At 40.0% G+C, this 18,734-nt stretch overlaps 1 protein-coding gene across 1 annotated transcript in view; it reads right to left on the bottom strand.

The window, feature by feature from the left end:
* Positions 1-7,399: 7,399 nt before the first annotated feature.
* LOC113406791 (mesenteric estrogen-dependent adipogenesis protein-like) overlaps positions 7,400-18,734 on the bottom strand; it is a 23,191-nt gene continuing 11,856 nt past the window's right edge. The window contains exons 3-5 of the mRNA XM_026653506.2: positions 16,894-17,012; positions 12,551-12,836; positions 7,400-10,192 (exon numbers count right to left, since the gene is read on the bottom strand). Of these exons, the coding sequence (XP_026509291.1) occupies positions 10,119-10,192; positions 12,551-12,836; positions 16,894-17,012 (479 nt within the window). The 3' untranslated portion in view covers positions 7,400-10,118. The remainder of the gene's footprint in view (positions 10,193-12,550; positions 12,837-16,893; positions 17,013-18,734) is intronic.

Genomic DNA, 18,734 nt, shown 5'->3' with positions numbered 1-18,734 from the left:
GTTCCTTGCTGCTGTCAAGGCTCCCTGTGTAGGGTTTCATGAGCCACGGCATTAATGGGTAAGCAGGATCTCCAAGGATCACAGTGGGCATTTCAACTTCCCCTACTGTGATCTTCCCCTCTGGGAAAAAAGTCCCGGCCTGCAGCTTCCTGAACAGCCAAGTGTTCCGAAAGATGCGTGTGTCATGCACCTTTCCTGGCCAGCCTGTGTTAATGTCAATGAAATGCCCACGGTGATCCACAAGCACCTGGAGAACCACAGAGAAATACTCCTTCCGATTAACGTACTTGGATGCTAGGTGGGGTGGTGCCAGAATAGGAATGTGCGTCCCATCTATCGCCCCTCCACAGTTAGGGAAACCCATTTGTGCAAAGCCATCCACTATGTTCTGCACGTTACCCAGAGTCACGGTTCTTCTGAGTAGGATGCGATTAATGGCCTTGCAAACTTGCATCAACACGATTCCAACGGTCGACTTTCCCACTCCAAACTGGTTTGCAACCGACCGGTAGCTCTCTGGAGTTGCCAGCTTCCAGATTGCAATAGCCACCCACTTCTCCACTGGCAGGGCAGCACTCAATCTCGTGTCCTTGCGCCGCAGGGTGGGGGCGAGCTCCTCACACAGTCCCATGAAAGTGGCTTTTCTCATCCGAAAGTTCTGCAGCCACTGCTCGTCATCCCAGACTTCCATGACGATGTGATCCCACCACTCAGTGCTTGTTTCCCGAGCCCAAAAGCGGCGTTCCACGGGGCTGAGCATGTCTGTGAATGCCACAAGCAATTTTGTGTCGTACGCGTTACGCGGCTCGATAGCATCGTTGGACTCCTCACTCTCATTGTCACTTTGGATCTTAAGGAATAGTTCGACAGCCAAACGTGACGTGCTGGCGAGACTCGTCAGCATACGCCTCAGCAGTTCGGGCTCCATTTCCAGCAGACAGATCGCGCTGCACAGAAACCATTGAAAGATGGCGCCAAGGGTGGACGGAAAGAAAGGGATTTCTGGGATGCAAAGCGATGCATCACGGGGTGTTGGGACAGGACCCAGAATGCCCCGCACCCACGCCCCCTTCCCACAACCCACGGTGCCAGAATGGGAAGAGGTGCTCTGTGGGATAGCTGCCCATAATGCACCGCTCCCAATCGCGCTGCAATTGCCGCAAATGTGGCCACGACACTGCACTGGCAGCTGTCAATGTGGACAGACTGCAGTGCTTTCCCTACTCTGCTGTACGAAGGCAGCTTTAACTCACAGCGCTGTACAGCTGCAAGTGTAGCCAAGGCCAGGAGGCCTGAATCCCTTACTTCACAGTGTTTCCTTATTGGTTCTGCTTTGTTAATATGTCTGATTAAAGTGGCCGCCTCTGTAAATTCTGTAGGAGATGGATGCCCTGAACTGACAGGTTTTTTGTAGGATAGTTGGGGACTACAAGAAACATAGGAGAAAATACTTTCAGTGCAGATTTTACTGTATTAGAGACAAATGTCTTTCAGTAGCTTGAACATTAAAAGGTCAGCTTATGTGAAGCTGTTAACTGATATAGTCTAATGGACTCCATTGTGGAGCAGACTTCAGTTGTTTTACTGCCCAATAAGCTTTACTTGTTACTACCTGCAGTTGTATTACACAGCAAGTAGTTAAGGAAAATGAAATGGAAATAACATTGTTATATTTAAATATTACTTATTTCAAAGGAAATGTGGAAAGGGCTGAAAATGAATTGCTGACTAAAGTGCTTATCTACTTGTTTTGATATTGTTCATTGCAGATTTGTTTCTCATTTGTTTAAGTTGACTTGACATATTTAAAAACAAATCAGCAAGATTTGGGGCTGGTGTTTCCATTTGTATAGTTCACGAGTGGCTTGTAAAGTATTCATGCCACTTAGCTGGGTGTGCCTCTGCATGCTGGTGGCTGAGTGACCTTAGCACCGAGAGAGGTTTGCTGCTTGTCATTGGCAAAACATTGAGACAGTGTAGGCTGGTGAGTTAAGGGGGCAAAGTGTTCTCACAGTTCCAGGTTGTACCCCATGGAACCCATCACAGAGTGATAATTGGGAATTGTTTAAGAACACTTTATTAGATGTCCAAAAAGTTGCAGTCCTACAATCAAGGAAGGTCTGAGCTGATTTTAAAATAAACTGTTTTAGAGAGGAAGGGAACACAGCTATTATATATAATAAAAATAAACAAATGGAAGAAGGGGGAAGTTGATCGTAATTAATATAAATCAGAAGCTAGGCATTGTAGAAAATTGATAAGGGAAGCAAGGAGATGCCTCTAACTAGCAGAGTTAAGGACAATAAGGAGTTTGTTCCTAATATATTTTGTTAAAAGAATTATAACAATCGTATTGGTTCATTACTAGATGGAAATGGTAGAATTATTAATAATCAGAGCTTAAATTCAGCTAGCAGCCAGTGCTGTCCAGAGAGGAGCTCTGGTAAATATTTTCAACCCCCCTGGAGTTTTTATAACATGTTGAGGGATGTGTGGGGGGGGGGGGCTCTGAGAAATAAAAGAATTTAAGACCCGTCGATGATAATGTATAAAAGATGTGTTCAGTAAATATTTCTGTTCTGTATTTGGGGGAAAACAGATAATGTCATATCATGTGATAACACTCTTGGATGACTTGCATCCAAGAGTTTTAAAAGAGTGGATTGAAGAACTGACTGGACTATTAATGTTGATTTTCAATAAGTCAATGGCGAAGTTCTAGGTGACTGGCAGAAAACTAATATATCAATTTTTAAAAAGAGTAAATGGGATTACCTGGGTAATTATAGGTCTGTTAGTCTGACTTTGATTTGGGCAAGGTAATGGAGTGGCTAATTTGGGACTTGATTAATAAAGAATTCAAGGAGGGTTACATAATTAATGCCAATTAACATGAGTTTATGGAAAATAGATCCTGTCAAACTCATTTGATATTTTTTTATATTACATGCTTGGTTGCTAAAGGCAATAGTGATGTTGTAATAGACATTTGTAAGGCATTTGACTTGTTACTGCACAACATTTTGATTAAAACAAGGTTATAAAATCAGCATGGCACAAATTAAATAGATTAAAAGATGGCTAACTGATAGGTCTCAAAGTATTTGTAAACAGGTAATCATCATCGAGTGGGTGTGTTTCTAGTGGCGTCCCACAGGGATCAGTTCCTGGCCCTATGCTATTTCATTATTTTATTGATGAACTGGAAGAAAATATAAAATCATCACTGATATAAGTTGCAGATGAGATTAAAAATTGGGGGAGTGGTAAATAATGAAGAGGACAGGCCACTGATGCAGAGTAGTCTGGATTGCTTGGTAAGCTGGTCTTAAGTAAACAATATGAATTTTAGTATGGCTAAAACATCCAGGAACAGAGAAAGCAGGACAAACTTAGAGGATGGGGGACTCTATCCTGGGAAGCAATGACTGAGAAGGATTTTGGGGATCATAGTGGATGATCAGCTGAACATAAGCTCCCAGTGCGGCTCAGCAGACAAACGGGCTAATTTGATTCTTGGATGTGTTAACACAGGAAACTCAAGTAGGAGCAGAGAGGTTATTTTACCTCTGTATTTGGCCCTTATGTAGCCATTGCTATGATACAGTGACCAGAGCTAGTGCACACATTTCTGACCAAAGGTGTTGGTGGATTCTCTGTCACAAGCAATTTTTAAAGCAAGACTGGGTGTTTTTCTAAAAGAATGCTGTGGGAATTACTTTGGGAAAGTTGTGTGTGTTATACAGATCAGACTAGATGATAACACAGCCCTTCTGGCATTGGAATCTATGAAAAGATCCTTTGCTCTTATCTTGTAGGCATTTGCATTCTCATGCCTATCATCCTGGCAATCTTTACTACTCACATTCCTGCAGCTCAGTGGGTGGGATGTGGTAACTAATGGTATTCTCCAAAAAAAAAAAAAAAAAACCCCAAAACAAACAAGGAGTCCTTGTGGCACCTTAGAGACTAACAAATTTATTTGGGCTTAAGCTTTCGTGGGTTTGACCCACTTCATCAGATGCATGAAGTGAAAAATACAGGAGCAGGTATAAATACATGAAAGGATGGGGGTTGCTTTACCAAGTGTGAGGTCAGTCTAAGGCAGGGGTTGGCAACCTTTCAGAAGTGGTGTGCCGAGTCTTTATTTATTCACTCAAATTTAAGATTTTGCTTGCCAGTAATACATTTTAATGTTTTTAGAAGGTCTGTATAAGTCTATAATATACAACTAAACTATTTTGTATGTAAAGTAAATAAGGTTTTTAAAATGTTTAAGAAGCTTCATTTAAAATTAAATTAAAATGCAGAGTCTCCCGGACCGGTAGCCAGGACCCGGGCAGTGCGAGTGCCACTGAAAATCAGCTCGCGTGCCACAGGTTGCCTACCCCTGGTCCAAGGAGATAAATCAATTAACAGCAGGATACCAAGGGAGGAAAAATAACTTTTGAAGTGGTAAGAGAGTGGCCCATTACAGACAGTTGACAAGAAGGTGTGAGTAACAGTAGGGAGAAATTAGTAATGGGGAAATTAAGTTTAGGTTTTGTATTCTGTTCAGGTTCTTATACTAGTTTAATCACCATAGTATATGAAGGAGATACTATACAAGAAAAAAGAAGACCGCTTCTGTTTAATGTCTCTTTATCTGTTACTGTTTCATAACCCACTACTCTATGCAGTACAATTAAAAATAATATTCTTGCTAATCACCCTTTCTTGAATAGAAAACACTTTTACACTGTCTACTTTTATGAAAGTTTATGAAATAAAAAATTCACATGAAAATAAAATTTAAGCAAAGATGGCATTCATGTGACTGCTGTTGGTAGCAACTTTTCTTATGTATAGTTAAATCTGTGATAAAAGTGGTATGGGAATCTAAGATTATAAAAATATCCTACTTAAATATTGAAATTATTGTAAACATTTTAATTATCTTTTAAGGTAAAGAGTAATACAAAACCAAGGAAACTACCTTATGATCTCTTACATTGCCACCAATGCCAATGTCACCAATATTACATGACCAAGGTAGTGGGATCAGAAATGCCAGTTTTCAGAAAACTGCCCAGAGCAATACAAGTGCAGTTTAACACTTAATAATGCGGCTCTGTGAATATGAAGCAGAGGGCTTGTCCTTGGTTGTGTGTATTTTTTGTTAATTACAGCTCCAGTAAACAATATAACATTTAATTTAGATCTGTTTTAGTGACAGACCAATTACATGTGACATTATTCCATCACAGTGTCTTGCACTCTGGTTCTGGCTCTCTGATTTGCATATTCATAGAATTATTTCTCAGTAGCCATACAGTATCCAAATCTCAGTGCTCTAGCTAATGATGATTGTTATTCAGTGTGTAAGTGTTACATAATCACTGAGGGTTTGATTGTGGTATTCTTACTCTTGAATACTTTGCCACTAGTGTCCCAGTGCAATTGGAACTAGCCAAACGGTAAGGTATTAAGCATTGTGAGTAAAAGGTATCCACTGTCCCTGGATGCTTGTTTTAACTATACTGCAACTGATTTACTCAATTTAGCAGCTACAATTCCTCTTTTCTGATTGGCTTATGTACTAAATTTTTCAATTTTTTTACCAGCAGCAAAACTGCTGTCTTAGCTTCTCTCTCTCTCTCCTGTGAAAAGGGGCAGAAAAACTTCAAATGTGCCCTTCTTTCTTATAACCTTTGAAGGGACAACTTAAGCCCAAGTTGACTTTTTTTTTTTAATTAGACATTAAAGGTGCTATCTATCCCATTAGTTGCACTACAACATGAGAGCTAGTACTGTTGGATAAAACATTTTGGTGCAGTACTTATCAAAAGTTTTTAAAATAAGGACATTTTTGAATGTGGTAGAGGAAGATATTCTAGTACTATGTCCTTGTTTTCTAGAACTAGTTAGGACAGTCATTAGAACTGTCGGTTTCCTGCTCTTTTAATAGATTTGTGCATGGCTGCTTTTAACTTCAGACCATTTGTTAGGATTTGGGAACTGAAAGTACACCTACTGGAGGTTCCTCCGACCTACTGCTGGCACTGGCAGAATTAGTAATTAAATCCTTCAGCCAACTAATGATAAATACTCCTACTTCCTATTTGTTAGGACTCAACCCTCTTGTTCCTCACCCTTGACAAATTCCTGAAGAGCTCTATGTAGCTCAAAAGCTTGTCTCTTTCATTGACAGTTGGTCCAATTAAAAAAAAAAAAATTACTACCTTACCTGCCTTGTGTCTGTCATATAATGGAACCAATACAGCAAATTAACCACTGCCATCCATTAGCTATCAAGTACAGAAAATAAGGTTGCAAACACCAATTTAAAAATGCTGCCCTCTTATTTACAAGATCACCAGAAAAGTGAGAACAGGCATTTGCATGGCACTTTTGTAGCTGGTGTTGCAAGGTATTTATGTGCCACATATGCTAAGCATTTGTATGCCCCTTCATGCTTCAGTCACCACTCCAGAGGACATTCTTTCATGCTGATGACACTTGTTTAATTAACACATTATTTTTTAAGTTGTGACTGAGTTCCTTGGGGGAGATTTGTATGTCCCCACTCTATTTTATCCACATTCTGCCATATATTTCATGTTATAGGAGTCTCAGATGATGATCCACCACATGTTCATTTTAAAAAACACTTTCACTGCAGATTTGACAAAACGCAAAGAAGGTACCAATGTGAGATTTCTACAGCACTTGACCTAAGGTTTAAGAATCTGAAGTGCCTTCCAAAATCTGAGAGGGATGAGGTGTGAAGAATGCCTTCAGAAGTCTTAAGAGCAACACTCTAATGTGGAAACTACAGAACCCGAACCACCAAAAAAGAAAATCAACCTTCTGCTGGTGGCATCTGACTCAGATAATGAAAATGAACATGCATTGGTCCACACTGCTTTGGATTGTTATCGAACAGAACCCGTCATCAGCATAAACGCATGTCCCCTGGAATGGTGGTTGAAGCATGAAGGGAGATATTTATGTGCCAGATGTGCTAAAGATTCATATCTTGCAACGCTGGCTACAACAATACCATTAGAACGCCTGTTCTAGCTTTCAGGTGATGTAAACTAGAAGCCGGCACCATTATCTCCTGTAAATGTAAACAAACTTGTTTGTCTTAGCGATTGGCTGAACAATTAGGACTGAGTGGACTTGTGGGCTCTAAAACTTTAGTTTTATTTTTGAATGCAGTTTTATTTGTAATTCTACATTTGTAAGTTCAACTTTCATGATAAAGCGATTGCCCTACAGTGCTTGTATTGGGTGAATTGAAAAATGTTTTTTTACAGTGCAAATTATAATAAAGTGAGTACTGTACACTTGTGTTGTAATTCAAATCAATATTTGAAAATGTAAACATCAAAAAACAACAATAGAATACTATTTAAACAGTTCAATTAATTTTTTAATCGCTTGACAGCCCCAGTTTTGGCACATGCCTGCACAGGTAGAATCATACATTAAAAACAAATCTTTAGAACTGGAAATAACCTATTTTAAACAGAAGTACAAAAAAAGTACAAAATAGTTGTGTGGTCCTATACAATGCAATATTAGAAAATGTCTAAAATAAGTTTACAAGATATTTAAAGTTTGACTAGTCCCTTTAGAAGGCGGATTCCAGCAAAATTTAATGCTGTATTCCAACAATATGAGTATTATTCCACTCCTCATAGGATTTTTTCTGAACAAGCAAAATTAAAGTGTTTGAGCAAGTATATACAGTAGACAGCTTCAAACAGAGTAAAAAAGACTACTGTACAGTATACATGAGCTTAATAAAAGTACACAAAGGCCAGCAGTAAAATACAGAAGAACTTCATTATAATGTTGATTATAAAGGATATGGTATATTAGGTTTATTACTAAAGTCAGTTTTACTCAGACACCATACATATAGAAAAAAATTAGTCACCAAGCCAGCTGCCACTCTGTCCAATTGCATAATTGAAAAATTAAAAGCATCTTCAAAATCCCATTTTTCATAAGTTATTCAGTCTAAACTTTGCAAGATGTAAGATTGCTATTAATATAGTCTCCAAGGCCTGCTTTACAGGTATTCTAGAAAGAAAGAAGAATTTTGTGGCAAGTTCTCAGCTACCATAAGTCTTTCTTTATGAATCAAAGTAATTACCAGGGCGCTTCCAGTGTCTATGACAATGTGGATTCTCACCAATATCTGGAAGTGTGTACAAATTTAGTCTTCCACCAAGTCATCAAGAATGTCAATCATTTTAACCTCGAGCCATGTGTACTGTATGCATCTGTTTCTCAAGAAGTTCTTCCATGATCAATTATTCAATGGGGGAGACGATGTATGGCTCAACCATTAACAGTGGCTGATTTTTAAAAGTTTTGAAAGTCATGACACATCTGACACTTTAAATACTACCAGTAAAATGCACATGATAAATGAAGACATCAAAACCAAACAAATTACAGCTAAAAATCTCAAACTAAGAGATAAAGTGAATGTACAGCCTTGTTTTGTGTTAAAGCCTCCTTTGGAAAGAGATTCATTACTACTGATGGGTTTTATACTGAATTTTTTTTTAACTTCAAAGAATGGCAGTAAGTGGAAAACATTTTAAGTAACAAAACACACGGTGATTTAAGTAACAGTATTGAAGTTTAAGATTTTTACTAACTGATTTAGTGTGCCAGAAGATGATAGTGTACTTGATTCAAGGCATAACTTGTAGTCTCAGATTTCAGTCATCTCCAAGGGAGATAGCAGCATACCCAGACCACTTTAAAAAAAGTACAAGTATAGCAACATTGGACTCATTTAGCACCTCCCGTAGGAGGCTCTGAAAGGGCTTTACAAACATCAATGAAGCCTCAACACTCCTGAGAGATAGATTAAATGGTTTTCCCCATTTTACATATTTTTGGAAATAGATGCACAGAGAGGTTAAACAGCATGTGACTGAGGTGGGAACAGAATTTAGATCTTCTGATTCCCTGTCCTCTGCCTTAACCACAAGATTCTATTTTTTCCCCCCAAAAAACTTCTAGATCAACAGTTAGAAAACAATCTTGGATACTATACCCAGCTTCTAGATTCACAACAGCCTTGTCAGTCCTTAAGTCCTCACTGGCCTCAGAAAAGTGTTTAAAAATACATTTAAACATAGATCAAAACAGATGGTAGCAAAACTAGTTTATAACTCTGCTAGGCTTACTTGTGTGGACAGGGATCAAGGAATAGTTTTAAACATTTTTTAATGAAGATTCTTTGGCTTAACATAGTTTGGCCAGTGTTGTAAGAAAGTTCAGAAGAAGTTGCAGCAAAAAGGTGTTTAAACATGATTCCACAGCCAGTGATAACAGAGCCTAACTTGGATCTTTATTGAAACACTGTGATAACCGTTTCCTAACCAACAATTTGAGACCTATTCTCACATTGCCAAGTCTTCAGGAGAACCATGCTAATCACCTCACCATCTGAGTTTAGGCAAAGCAAGTGAAGTAGCAATCACAGAAGAGTTCTGTACTGAGGCCTTGGCTACACTCAGGAATTCACAGCGCTGCCGCGAGTGTAGTCACGCCACCAGCGCTGCGAGAGCTCTCTCACAGCGCTGCAAGTACTCCACCTCTCTGAGGGGAGTAGCTTGCAGCACTGCGAGTGAGCATGCAGCGCTGATCACACTCTGATCACACTGGCGCTTTACAGCGCTGCACTCGCTGTGCTTGGGGGCGGGGGGCGTTTTCACACCCCTGAGCGCAGCAAGTTGCAGCGCTGTACAGCGCCAGTGTAGCCAAGGCCTCCAAGTGTTGCAGTGGTAAGCAACCAGACTTGGTGTTATGGAAAGAGGAAAAGAGGAGCTACACAATACCCACTGACTACTCTGCTTCCCATGGAGATGCCCATTTCAAAAGAAACAGGATGATGTTGGGGGATGGAAGAGTAAAGAATAGAGTAGAATCCCTTCCTGGTATCCTAGACACAAACAAGGAACAGCTGCCTCACTCCTCCCTTCTCAAACTTCTCACTCCTGCAATGCATTGATGTGCATTTGCATTCTCACTTGAAAGTCTTATGATTTTTATACCAATTTCATGAATTTTGTTGGTCTTCCTTCTGATTCTTGAACTCTTGGGGTTCAACATACTCTCACAAGAGGATTTGTTAAAGATGGCTGTGGTGTCAGACTGCAGTTAAAACCATCTATCGAATCTGAAAAATAGTAAGAAGAGCATGGTTTACAACAGGCCTACTAGGAAATAAACAAAATAGTAATGCCCACCACCAAAGCATGAGCAAGAAGTGGTTTAGTTACAAGTTTGAAGAGTAAAGAAGTGGAGTGCTCTAGAGTACCAAAAAGGAGATTAAGGGAGATTTTCAGAGGCACACAGGGCAGCTAGACACCCAACTCCCACTGAATGTTAAGAGGAAGGGAAAATTTTTCCCTTCTTGGGATAAAGAGCCTTTGCTGGACAATTAGCAGTATTTCACATATTTAAAGGCTCATCTCCTCTATAAAGAAAGGTTGCTTACCAGTAATTGTTCAAGAGTTGCCTCTGTGTATTCACAACTTGTGGGATTTGGCACCACTGAATTGCTGAGCTGCACAACTGCCTTGAAAAGCCACATCTGTTGGGGATTCCCTGAGTGTTCCTGTGAGATGGTGATGCCGTCACCCTACTCTACATACAAGAGTGTACAGCTTTTCAAGGTAGTTCAGTGCCAGAGGTGCCAGATCCCACAAGTGGGAATATCCAGAGGTCCTCAAAGAAAACACACAAGTTTGACAATGGTTATTAAGTTCTGTTGCATCTCAGCCCACATTCTAATAGACCAGGCTGAACTGTGGCTATATCTGGGCCATGTTCTAGCCAGATTCAAAAACTGTTCGAGGGAATTAGGCAAAATTCTCTAGATAATATAATTTTAGCCTGATTAGAATATGGTTCAGCACAATGTTCACAGGCCAAGCTCCAAAATGTGTTAGAAAAGACAAGTCAATATGCTAATGAATTTAATTACAACTGTTAAAACTGTTTGTCTGTCATAGATGGGACCTTTGACTTTAGCAGTTTAGGGGTATGGTTAAATTCCCATGTACACCACAAAATGGAATGTTTTAACTGTGCCGTGGGGATAATACAGAGGAGACTTTAGGCCCTGTTCACTTTTCAGTTGTAACCAAGCTCGGGACACATTTACAACAAGATTAGAAGGTTTAGTATAGTTGGGATGTAACCAAGGCTAGAGCACTGGACAATGCAGGAAGATGGGGGCGTAGTTTTATTTGTGCATTATGAGCAGGAGCATTAGTTTGTCACAGTGTTAGTTACAAATTGGCAAAAAAGTGGAGCTGCTTCTCTCCCATCTCCTCTTCCTTATCCTCCTGTTGGTTTTGGAGACATATTATAACCACTGTAGAGTTAAAGAGCTTATTTTTAAAGAAAAGTGGGGGAGGCTGAGAAGAGTATAAAGAAGGGGGAGAGAACAGGAGGGAAAGATGAAATTGGGAAAGGCAGTAAAGAACAGATGAGAGGAAAATAAGGTACAAGAAAAAAAGAAAAGGTGGAGAGGAGATAAAGGAAGCAAGAGGAGAGGAGATGGGGACAGCCAGTCCCTCAAAATAACCTAGGGCAGAAGCTCCCATCCATTTCTATTTTTCTTTTAAAAACCACAGAGTATTCTTAAGTATCATGTTTTAAAAATCTTAATCATAATAACCTACAAAAAAAAACAACAAAAAAACAGGAAAGCACCATCAAAGCTCATGGACAGCTCCAGTTGCTGTAATTAACAAAAAAAAAAGTTTTATTTCAGCTGTCTACAGCTGACATTGTGGGTTGCATATGTGTGTGTGCACAAGTCATGCCATCATGTAAAAAAAGCAGGACATTTTGAAAAAAATTGCAGAGGAGACAAAGAACCTGCCAATAGCATGGACAATTAACTACTGTATGCACTCAACTTGGGTGAACATTTTTACAAATTTAGTCTTATAGCAATGAAATTTTTTTTACAAACTAGTTGACAAATGGTTAGGAGGCATTTGGTTATTGGATTTAGATAATTATTTATGCAACACCAAAAAAATGTGCAAATTCCTTTACAGCCCAAATTAATTACATGATTTCCCCCCTCCCCGCCAAATAACTTGCACTCTAATTCTGGCTGTGATACAAGTGATTTTAATGATATGTGCATGGGTTAAAGCAGGAAAAGTGTTGAGTAAATATTATCTGAGCTTGGTTTTTCAAAGCCCTGTGTTGTATATGACAAAATCATTCTCTATGTCATAAAGATATGCTAAATGAAGATGGTTTTACATTGCTCACTGCACAGCTTCACCTATAACTGAAGGTACACACAAATTATTGAAATGATGTAGGAGACATTTAAAATTGCTGGTTAAAAAAAATGGAATTTCAGAAACCCAGAATGTGTTTCAGGGGACATTTCTGAATTTTGTATAATCCTGATTTTAGATAATCAGAGTTCAAATAATTGGAGTTGAGTTATAGTATATTAAAAAGCAGTAACAGTAGGTTTTTGTCTTGTCTGATATCAACCTACCTCTTGAGGTAACACTGAATTTTCGGTCTGAAAAACTGTTCAAACAGACATAAGGTTCACCCATTTTTTCTAGAAACATAGTGCTTATTTCTTTCTTTTCTGGAGTGGTATTGGATAAATTCAAAACTTTCCCAGTCACTGCAACTGTGTTTTTGCTGATCCCAAACCAATAGAAGAAATCAAACAGGGCATCAGATTTGAACTCATAGGAAAAGCTCAAGTCTTCTCCGGTAACTAAATGGCTTCCTGGAGGGAAAAAATTCTTGACAACTTCTTGGAAATCAAACTGGGGGAAAAAAAAAAAAAAATTATATATAGTTAAATGTTTAAATCATGTAAGGCATGATCTCTGCGTCAAAGAGCTTACAACTTATACTTTAGATGTGACATCCTATTTAAAAAACAAAACAAAAAACTTACCCATAGAATTTCAATCTGCAGTTGCAGATATGGAGACCTGCAGCATTCTAATCCCCATACCACACAGCTGTCTATCACTAGCGTCACTGCTTTGACATTTGACTCACTTTCCCCCTCCTTTCCTTGTGATGGGGGGGGAAAGAGGGAGAAGTGTCAAAGCAGTGATCCTAGTGATACTAGCAGGTGCAGTGATGCTTTCAAATAAACTTTATATAATGGGCAAGGGACTTCAATGAAGAGATGTTTGAATACTAAACTCCTATGATTATAGTTCCTTTTTGCCCCCCAGAGATGGCCTATACTTGTATTGTCATTTCCTCCTCATCCTTAAAATGTTAACCTGACAAACTACAATTATCCTAGATTTTTTGTGCCATGAAGACGAGACTGAAGGGTGAAAACTACATTAGCCTGACAAGGGTCTAATCTTACAGAAGCAAAAAAATTCAAGTTAAAGCTCAAATTCCATGCTCACAGCTTGTCATAACTATAAAGGGAAGGGTAACAGCTCTCCTGTGTACAGTACTATAAAATCCCTCCTGGCCAGAGACTCCAAAATCCTTTTACCTGTAAAGGGTTAAGAAGCTCGGGTAACCTGGCTGACACCTGACCCAAAGGACCAATAAGGGGACAAGATACTTTCAAATCTTGGGGGGGGGGGCGCGGCGGGGGAAGGCTTTGGTTTGTGCTCTTTGTTTTGGGGGTTGTTCGCTCTTGGGACTGAGAGGGACCAGACATCAATCCAGGTTCTCCACATCTTTCTAAACACATCTCTCCTATTTCAAACTTGTAAGTAAACAGCCAGGCAAGGCGTGTTAGTTTTACTTTGTTTTCTCAACTTGTAAATGTACTTTTTACTAGAGTGTTTATCTCTGTTTGCTGTACTTTGAACCTGAGACTAGAGGCGGGTCCTCTGAGCTCTTTAAGTTTGATTACCCTGTAAAGTTATTTTCCATACTGATTTTACAGAGATGATTTTTACCTTTTTCTTTAATTAAAAGCCTTCTTTTTAAGAACCTGATTGATTTTTCAATGTTTTTAGATCCAAGGGGGTTGGATCTGTATTCACCAGGGAATTGGTGAAGGTCTCTCAAGCCTACCCAGGGAAGGGAATCAGCTTTGGGATGGTGGCAGCGGACCAGATCTAAGCTGGTACTTAAGCTTAGAAGTTTTCATGCAGGCCCCCACATTTGTACCCTAAAGTTCAAAGTGGGGAAGCAGCCTTGACACGGCTATATCATGGTTTTCTCTGTAAAAAAATGTGCTGAAACTACACATTTCGGCAGACTTCTGTATAACATGAAGATTGCCTATTACCAACCAGATTTTACCCTTTCATAAATATGTACTTCACGTTGCAGATGGCCATGGGAGAGATTTTCAGATCTGTACTTCAGAAACACATGATCAATTAGCTAATCGTATTTTGGGGGATAGATTATTTCCTAGTGCCTCATTCTGGCTTTACAGCACAAAATATACCAGGTACTTCTTAGAAATTCTCTTACCTGAAAGGATATTAATGGTCTTCCTACCAAAGGACAGCATTATCAAAAGTATATTTGAGTGTAAACCTAATTATCGGAGCCTACATTTTCTGAATTGCATATACAGAAGTGTGCATGAAAAACTTGCATGTGCAATTACAGTGATTGTACATGCAACTGCAAAAATGACATGCACAAATAGCTGTTAGACATCTAAATAGTCACGAGTACACAATTTATTCATGCACGCAGAGCACATATTTCTGAAATTCTAGGAATAATGTCTAAGGCCAGGCCTACATTAGAAGCTTTTACCAGTATAGCAATGTTGGTTGGGTATGGGATTTTTTTGTGACATTTCTACACTAGGGCTTTTGCCAGTATAGATACAATTAGATCAGCACAAAAGTGTTCTGCCAGTATAGGTTATTTAGTCTGCCAAACCAGTCTAAGCTGCACTGGCAAAACATTTTTTGCCGTATCAACTGCATCTATTATAGAGGAGTTTGCCAGTATAACTATAGCAACAAATCTTTTTTTTTAAAATGTAAACCTGGCATAAGTATCTGATATGCATGACGTAGCATCACACATTTTGCATACAGAATTTGCTTTGTGAAGTGCTGCTCACACATGATGGTATAAAACACTTAGTAGAACACTGCCAATGTTTTCATCCCAGAGGAAATTTTTAAAAGATATATACTTTTCAGTTCATTCATCATTAGATATGCTTTTTTCCCCGTTTGAAATTTCAGAATGTTGGTCTGAACAAAATGAGTACAGATTTCCTTTACAGAATGTTAAGCAATACTAGAGTAACACTCAACAAGTCACAGATGAAAATGCTACAGTCAGGTTTCAATGTAATTCATTTATTGCTTTATGACCTCTAAGTCCTCTGGAGAATGTTGCAATCCACATAACACCCTCTATAATAATTCTGCATCTCTGATTTATCTTGCAGATATGAAGAAACATGTAACCTGATATATAGTTAGCTAGGCCCAGATCCTCAAAAGAATTTAGACACTTAACTTCCTTTATTAGCAATTAGCTAATTGATCATGTGTTTCTGAAGTGCAGATCTGAAAATCTCTCCCATGGCCATCTGCAAAGTGAAGTACATTTAAATAAAAGGACATTAGGCACTTACATACCTTAGGATCTGGGCTTTAGTGACTACACATCTGGAGGTGAAGGGCATAAATGATGTCAACTAAAGTTGACATGTAATTTACACAAAATGTATTCCTTTGAGTCAGCTTTTTCTGTTACACTGTAATGGACTAGTGCTACTTTATGCTTCCACTCACTTTTAGTCAGACTGTATTCCTTTTTTGGGATGGAGAGGGCCTGGTGGGGATGGAAATCCACGCTTTGCAGGAGAACATCATGTAGCTGAAATTCAGTTCTAAACTGAGTAGGCTATCTAAATGCTCACATATTGTTTGCAGTGTTGTAGCCGTGTTGGTCCCAAGATATTAGAGAGACAAGATGGGTGAGGGAATATCTTTTATTGGACTAACTTCTGTTGATGAAAGAGACAAGCTTCTGAGCTACACAAAGCTGTTCCTCTGTGTTTGGGAACACAGGGACTCAAGAGAGTCACAGCTAAATACAAGGGGGAACAGATGGTTTAGCATAAGTTGTTAACACAAGATGTAAGAGCCCATTCAAAGTAAAATGACCAGTTAGCATCTCTGCAGTCATAGCACAAGAAAGGGGAGGTTAGTGGGTTACAGACTGTCACAATCAATGGTAATCAGATACTGGATTTATGGTTTATTACAACAATCTGTAACCCACTAACCACGCCTTTCTTGTCCTATGACTGCAGAGGTGATAACTGGCCATTTCATCTTGAATGGTCTCTTACAATGCACGTTATGTACCACACTAAAATAGATGGGTATAATGTTATAGTTCACAGTATTTTATAAGTTAGAATTCATTCCTGCAAATGAAGCTGTTACCCTTTTGGGTACTCTCACAAGAGCAACAATATTTTATGTCCTCTGCTCAATAGGATGCATTGAATGGTTTAAGTTTAATCAGATTAAAAACAAATGAGGGCAAAATTTGACCCTTACTTGCTAGCAATGTAAAAAACAAACAAACAAAAAAACCCACAAATCTGAAACACAGAACTTTGAGTTTGGCAACTAAAGAACATCTCAGTTCACTGCTAAGGACAAAGCAGGTGCCTAAACTTTGAACCCATATTGGTTTTTTTTTATTATTATTTTAATATATGTTGTATAGTTTATATTTAAAGAGAATAGGCTATACCAAAACATGCATTCTAAATCTGTTTATTTGCAAGTTTCCTCCAGAAACCACTTCTGTTTGTGCCTCACACAAGCCAAAAGGAAAGTTAATGTTCAGCACAAACAGCCTTGAGTATCTTATTAACAGCACATATCCAGGACTCACCCGCAGTTTGTAACTTTCTCCGAACACTGAGGATATTACTGTGTTCATACCATGCTCTATCTGTCTTCTCATCTTAGGATGTCGTGTGTTCACGATAAGTGCGTATGTTTTTTCTGAAACTGATACAGTTAAAATGTTACTAATTCCTACATCTGACATCAGCAATATTCATTCACATGCATTACAGTCTTTAGATCAGTGGCTCTCAACCTTTCCAGCCTATTGTACCCCTTTCAAGAGTCTGATTTGTCTGCATACCCCAAGTTTCACCTCACTTAAAAGTTACTTGCTTATAAAATCAGACAAAATACTAAAAAGTGTCATGGCCACACTATTACTGAAAAATTGGTTACTTTCTAATCTTTACCATACAATTATAAAATAAATCAATTAGAATATAAATACTCTACTTACATTTCAATGTATAGTATATAGAGCAGTATAAACAAGTCATTGTATGAAATTTTAGTTTGTACTGACTTTGCTAGTACTTATTATGTAGCCTGTTATAAAACTAGGCAAATATTTAGATGAGTTTATGTACCCCCTGGAAGATCTCTACATACCCCCAGGAGTATTTATATCCCTGGTTGAGAACCACTGCTTTAGACCATTCTCTACCCTACCTCTCCAATGACCGATATATTTATGTCTGCAGTTGCTCTTTAGGGAATCATGCTCCCATTGGATCCACACCTATATAATAACTACTCCTGAGGGAATTACGTGCCAAAAAATTAAAAATTCTGCAAATTTTATTTGTCAATAAATAAAAGTTAAGACTACAACATGGCAGTGGGGAGCACAGGTCACTGGCTACACAGAGGTGGGAAATCACCCTGCAGCCTGCTCATCTCCCCCCAGACCCTGACCCAGTGCAAGGACTGGCGCTGCCCCTCCATGCCAGGTGCACCAGGTGTGGGCAGGCAGGGTCAGCCCAGCAGGATCCAAGTGTGCTGGGGATCCAGGTGTGGGATGAGAGGGTTCTGTGAGGAGCAATCTGGGTGCGGGCAGCTCAGCGGGGGTCCAGCTTCAGGTGGATGGGGGCAGATCTGAATGCACAGGGGCTCATTGGGGGCTTCTGGGTACAGGAGGTGAGGCTTTTTGGGGGGGGAGGGTGTCTGGATGCATGGGGGAGCAGCTCCCCATACAGTGACCCCTCCCCCTATGGCTGAAGAGTGAAGGGGGCAGGAAGCAGGAGGGGAGAGGGATGTGGAGCTTCCTGCGGGGGGGGGGGAGGTTTCTGGGGCTGGGTCTGACCCAGACCCAACTGTTCTTTGCAGAGGAAGAGGAAGTCCCCCTTTCCCCCACCTCCAATCCAGCCGAGACTAGCAGTTGAGCCCGGGGCAGGTAGGAGCCACCAGCTGGGGCATCCCCATAGGCATAGTTTGATAGCTATTTTGGTGGGGTGGAGGTGGCACAAGATCGCTTGGTTCACTGGCTCTCTTCACCCCCACCTGGAGTGGTATCTGGGCTGCTGGTGCTGCGGAGGCTGGGGATATGCGACAGTCTGAAGTTGACAATCAACTTCAGACTGTCGCATATCCTTGATGAGTGCCCACTGACTGACAGCAGGGCAGGTTGTGCATAAGCATAGAAGGCAGTGGGGAGGGGAAGGGGCCTGGGATGGGGAAGAGAAGTGGATAGAGGAATGGGGGGAGGGGGGCAGCAGGAGCAAGCGCCAGGAATATTCTTGGCCCAGGGCCCAGCTCCAGCAATGTTTGGGGCTGGGTCTCTCCCTTGGCCCCGCCTTCCGCCCCCGCGCATCCCCCGGGCCATTTAAAACAGCCCGGGGGCTCCACTCACCACTGGCAGCGCAGCAGAGCTAAGCGGCTTCCTCC

The sequence above is a fragment of the Terrapene carolina genome, unplaced genomic scaffold, assembly GCF_002925995.2.
Source record: "Terrapene carolina triunguis isolate 2854851 unplaced genomic scaffold, T_m_triunguis-2.0 Scaffold139, whole genome shotgun sequence".
Classification (NCBI taxonomy): Eukaryota; Metazoa; Chordata; order Testudines; family Emydidae; genus Terrapene; species Terrapene triunguis.
This window is presented reverse-complemented; position numbering and strand designations above follow the sequence as displayed.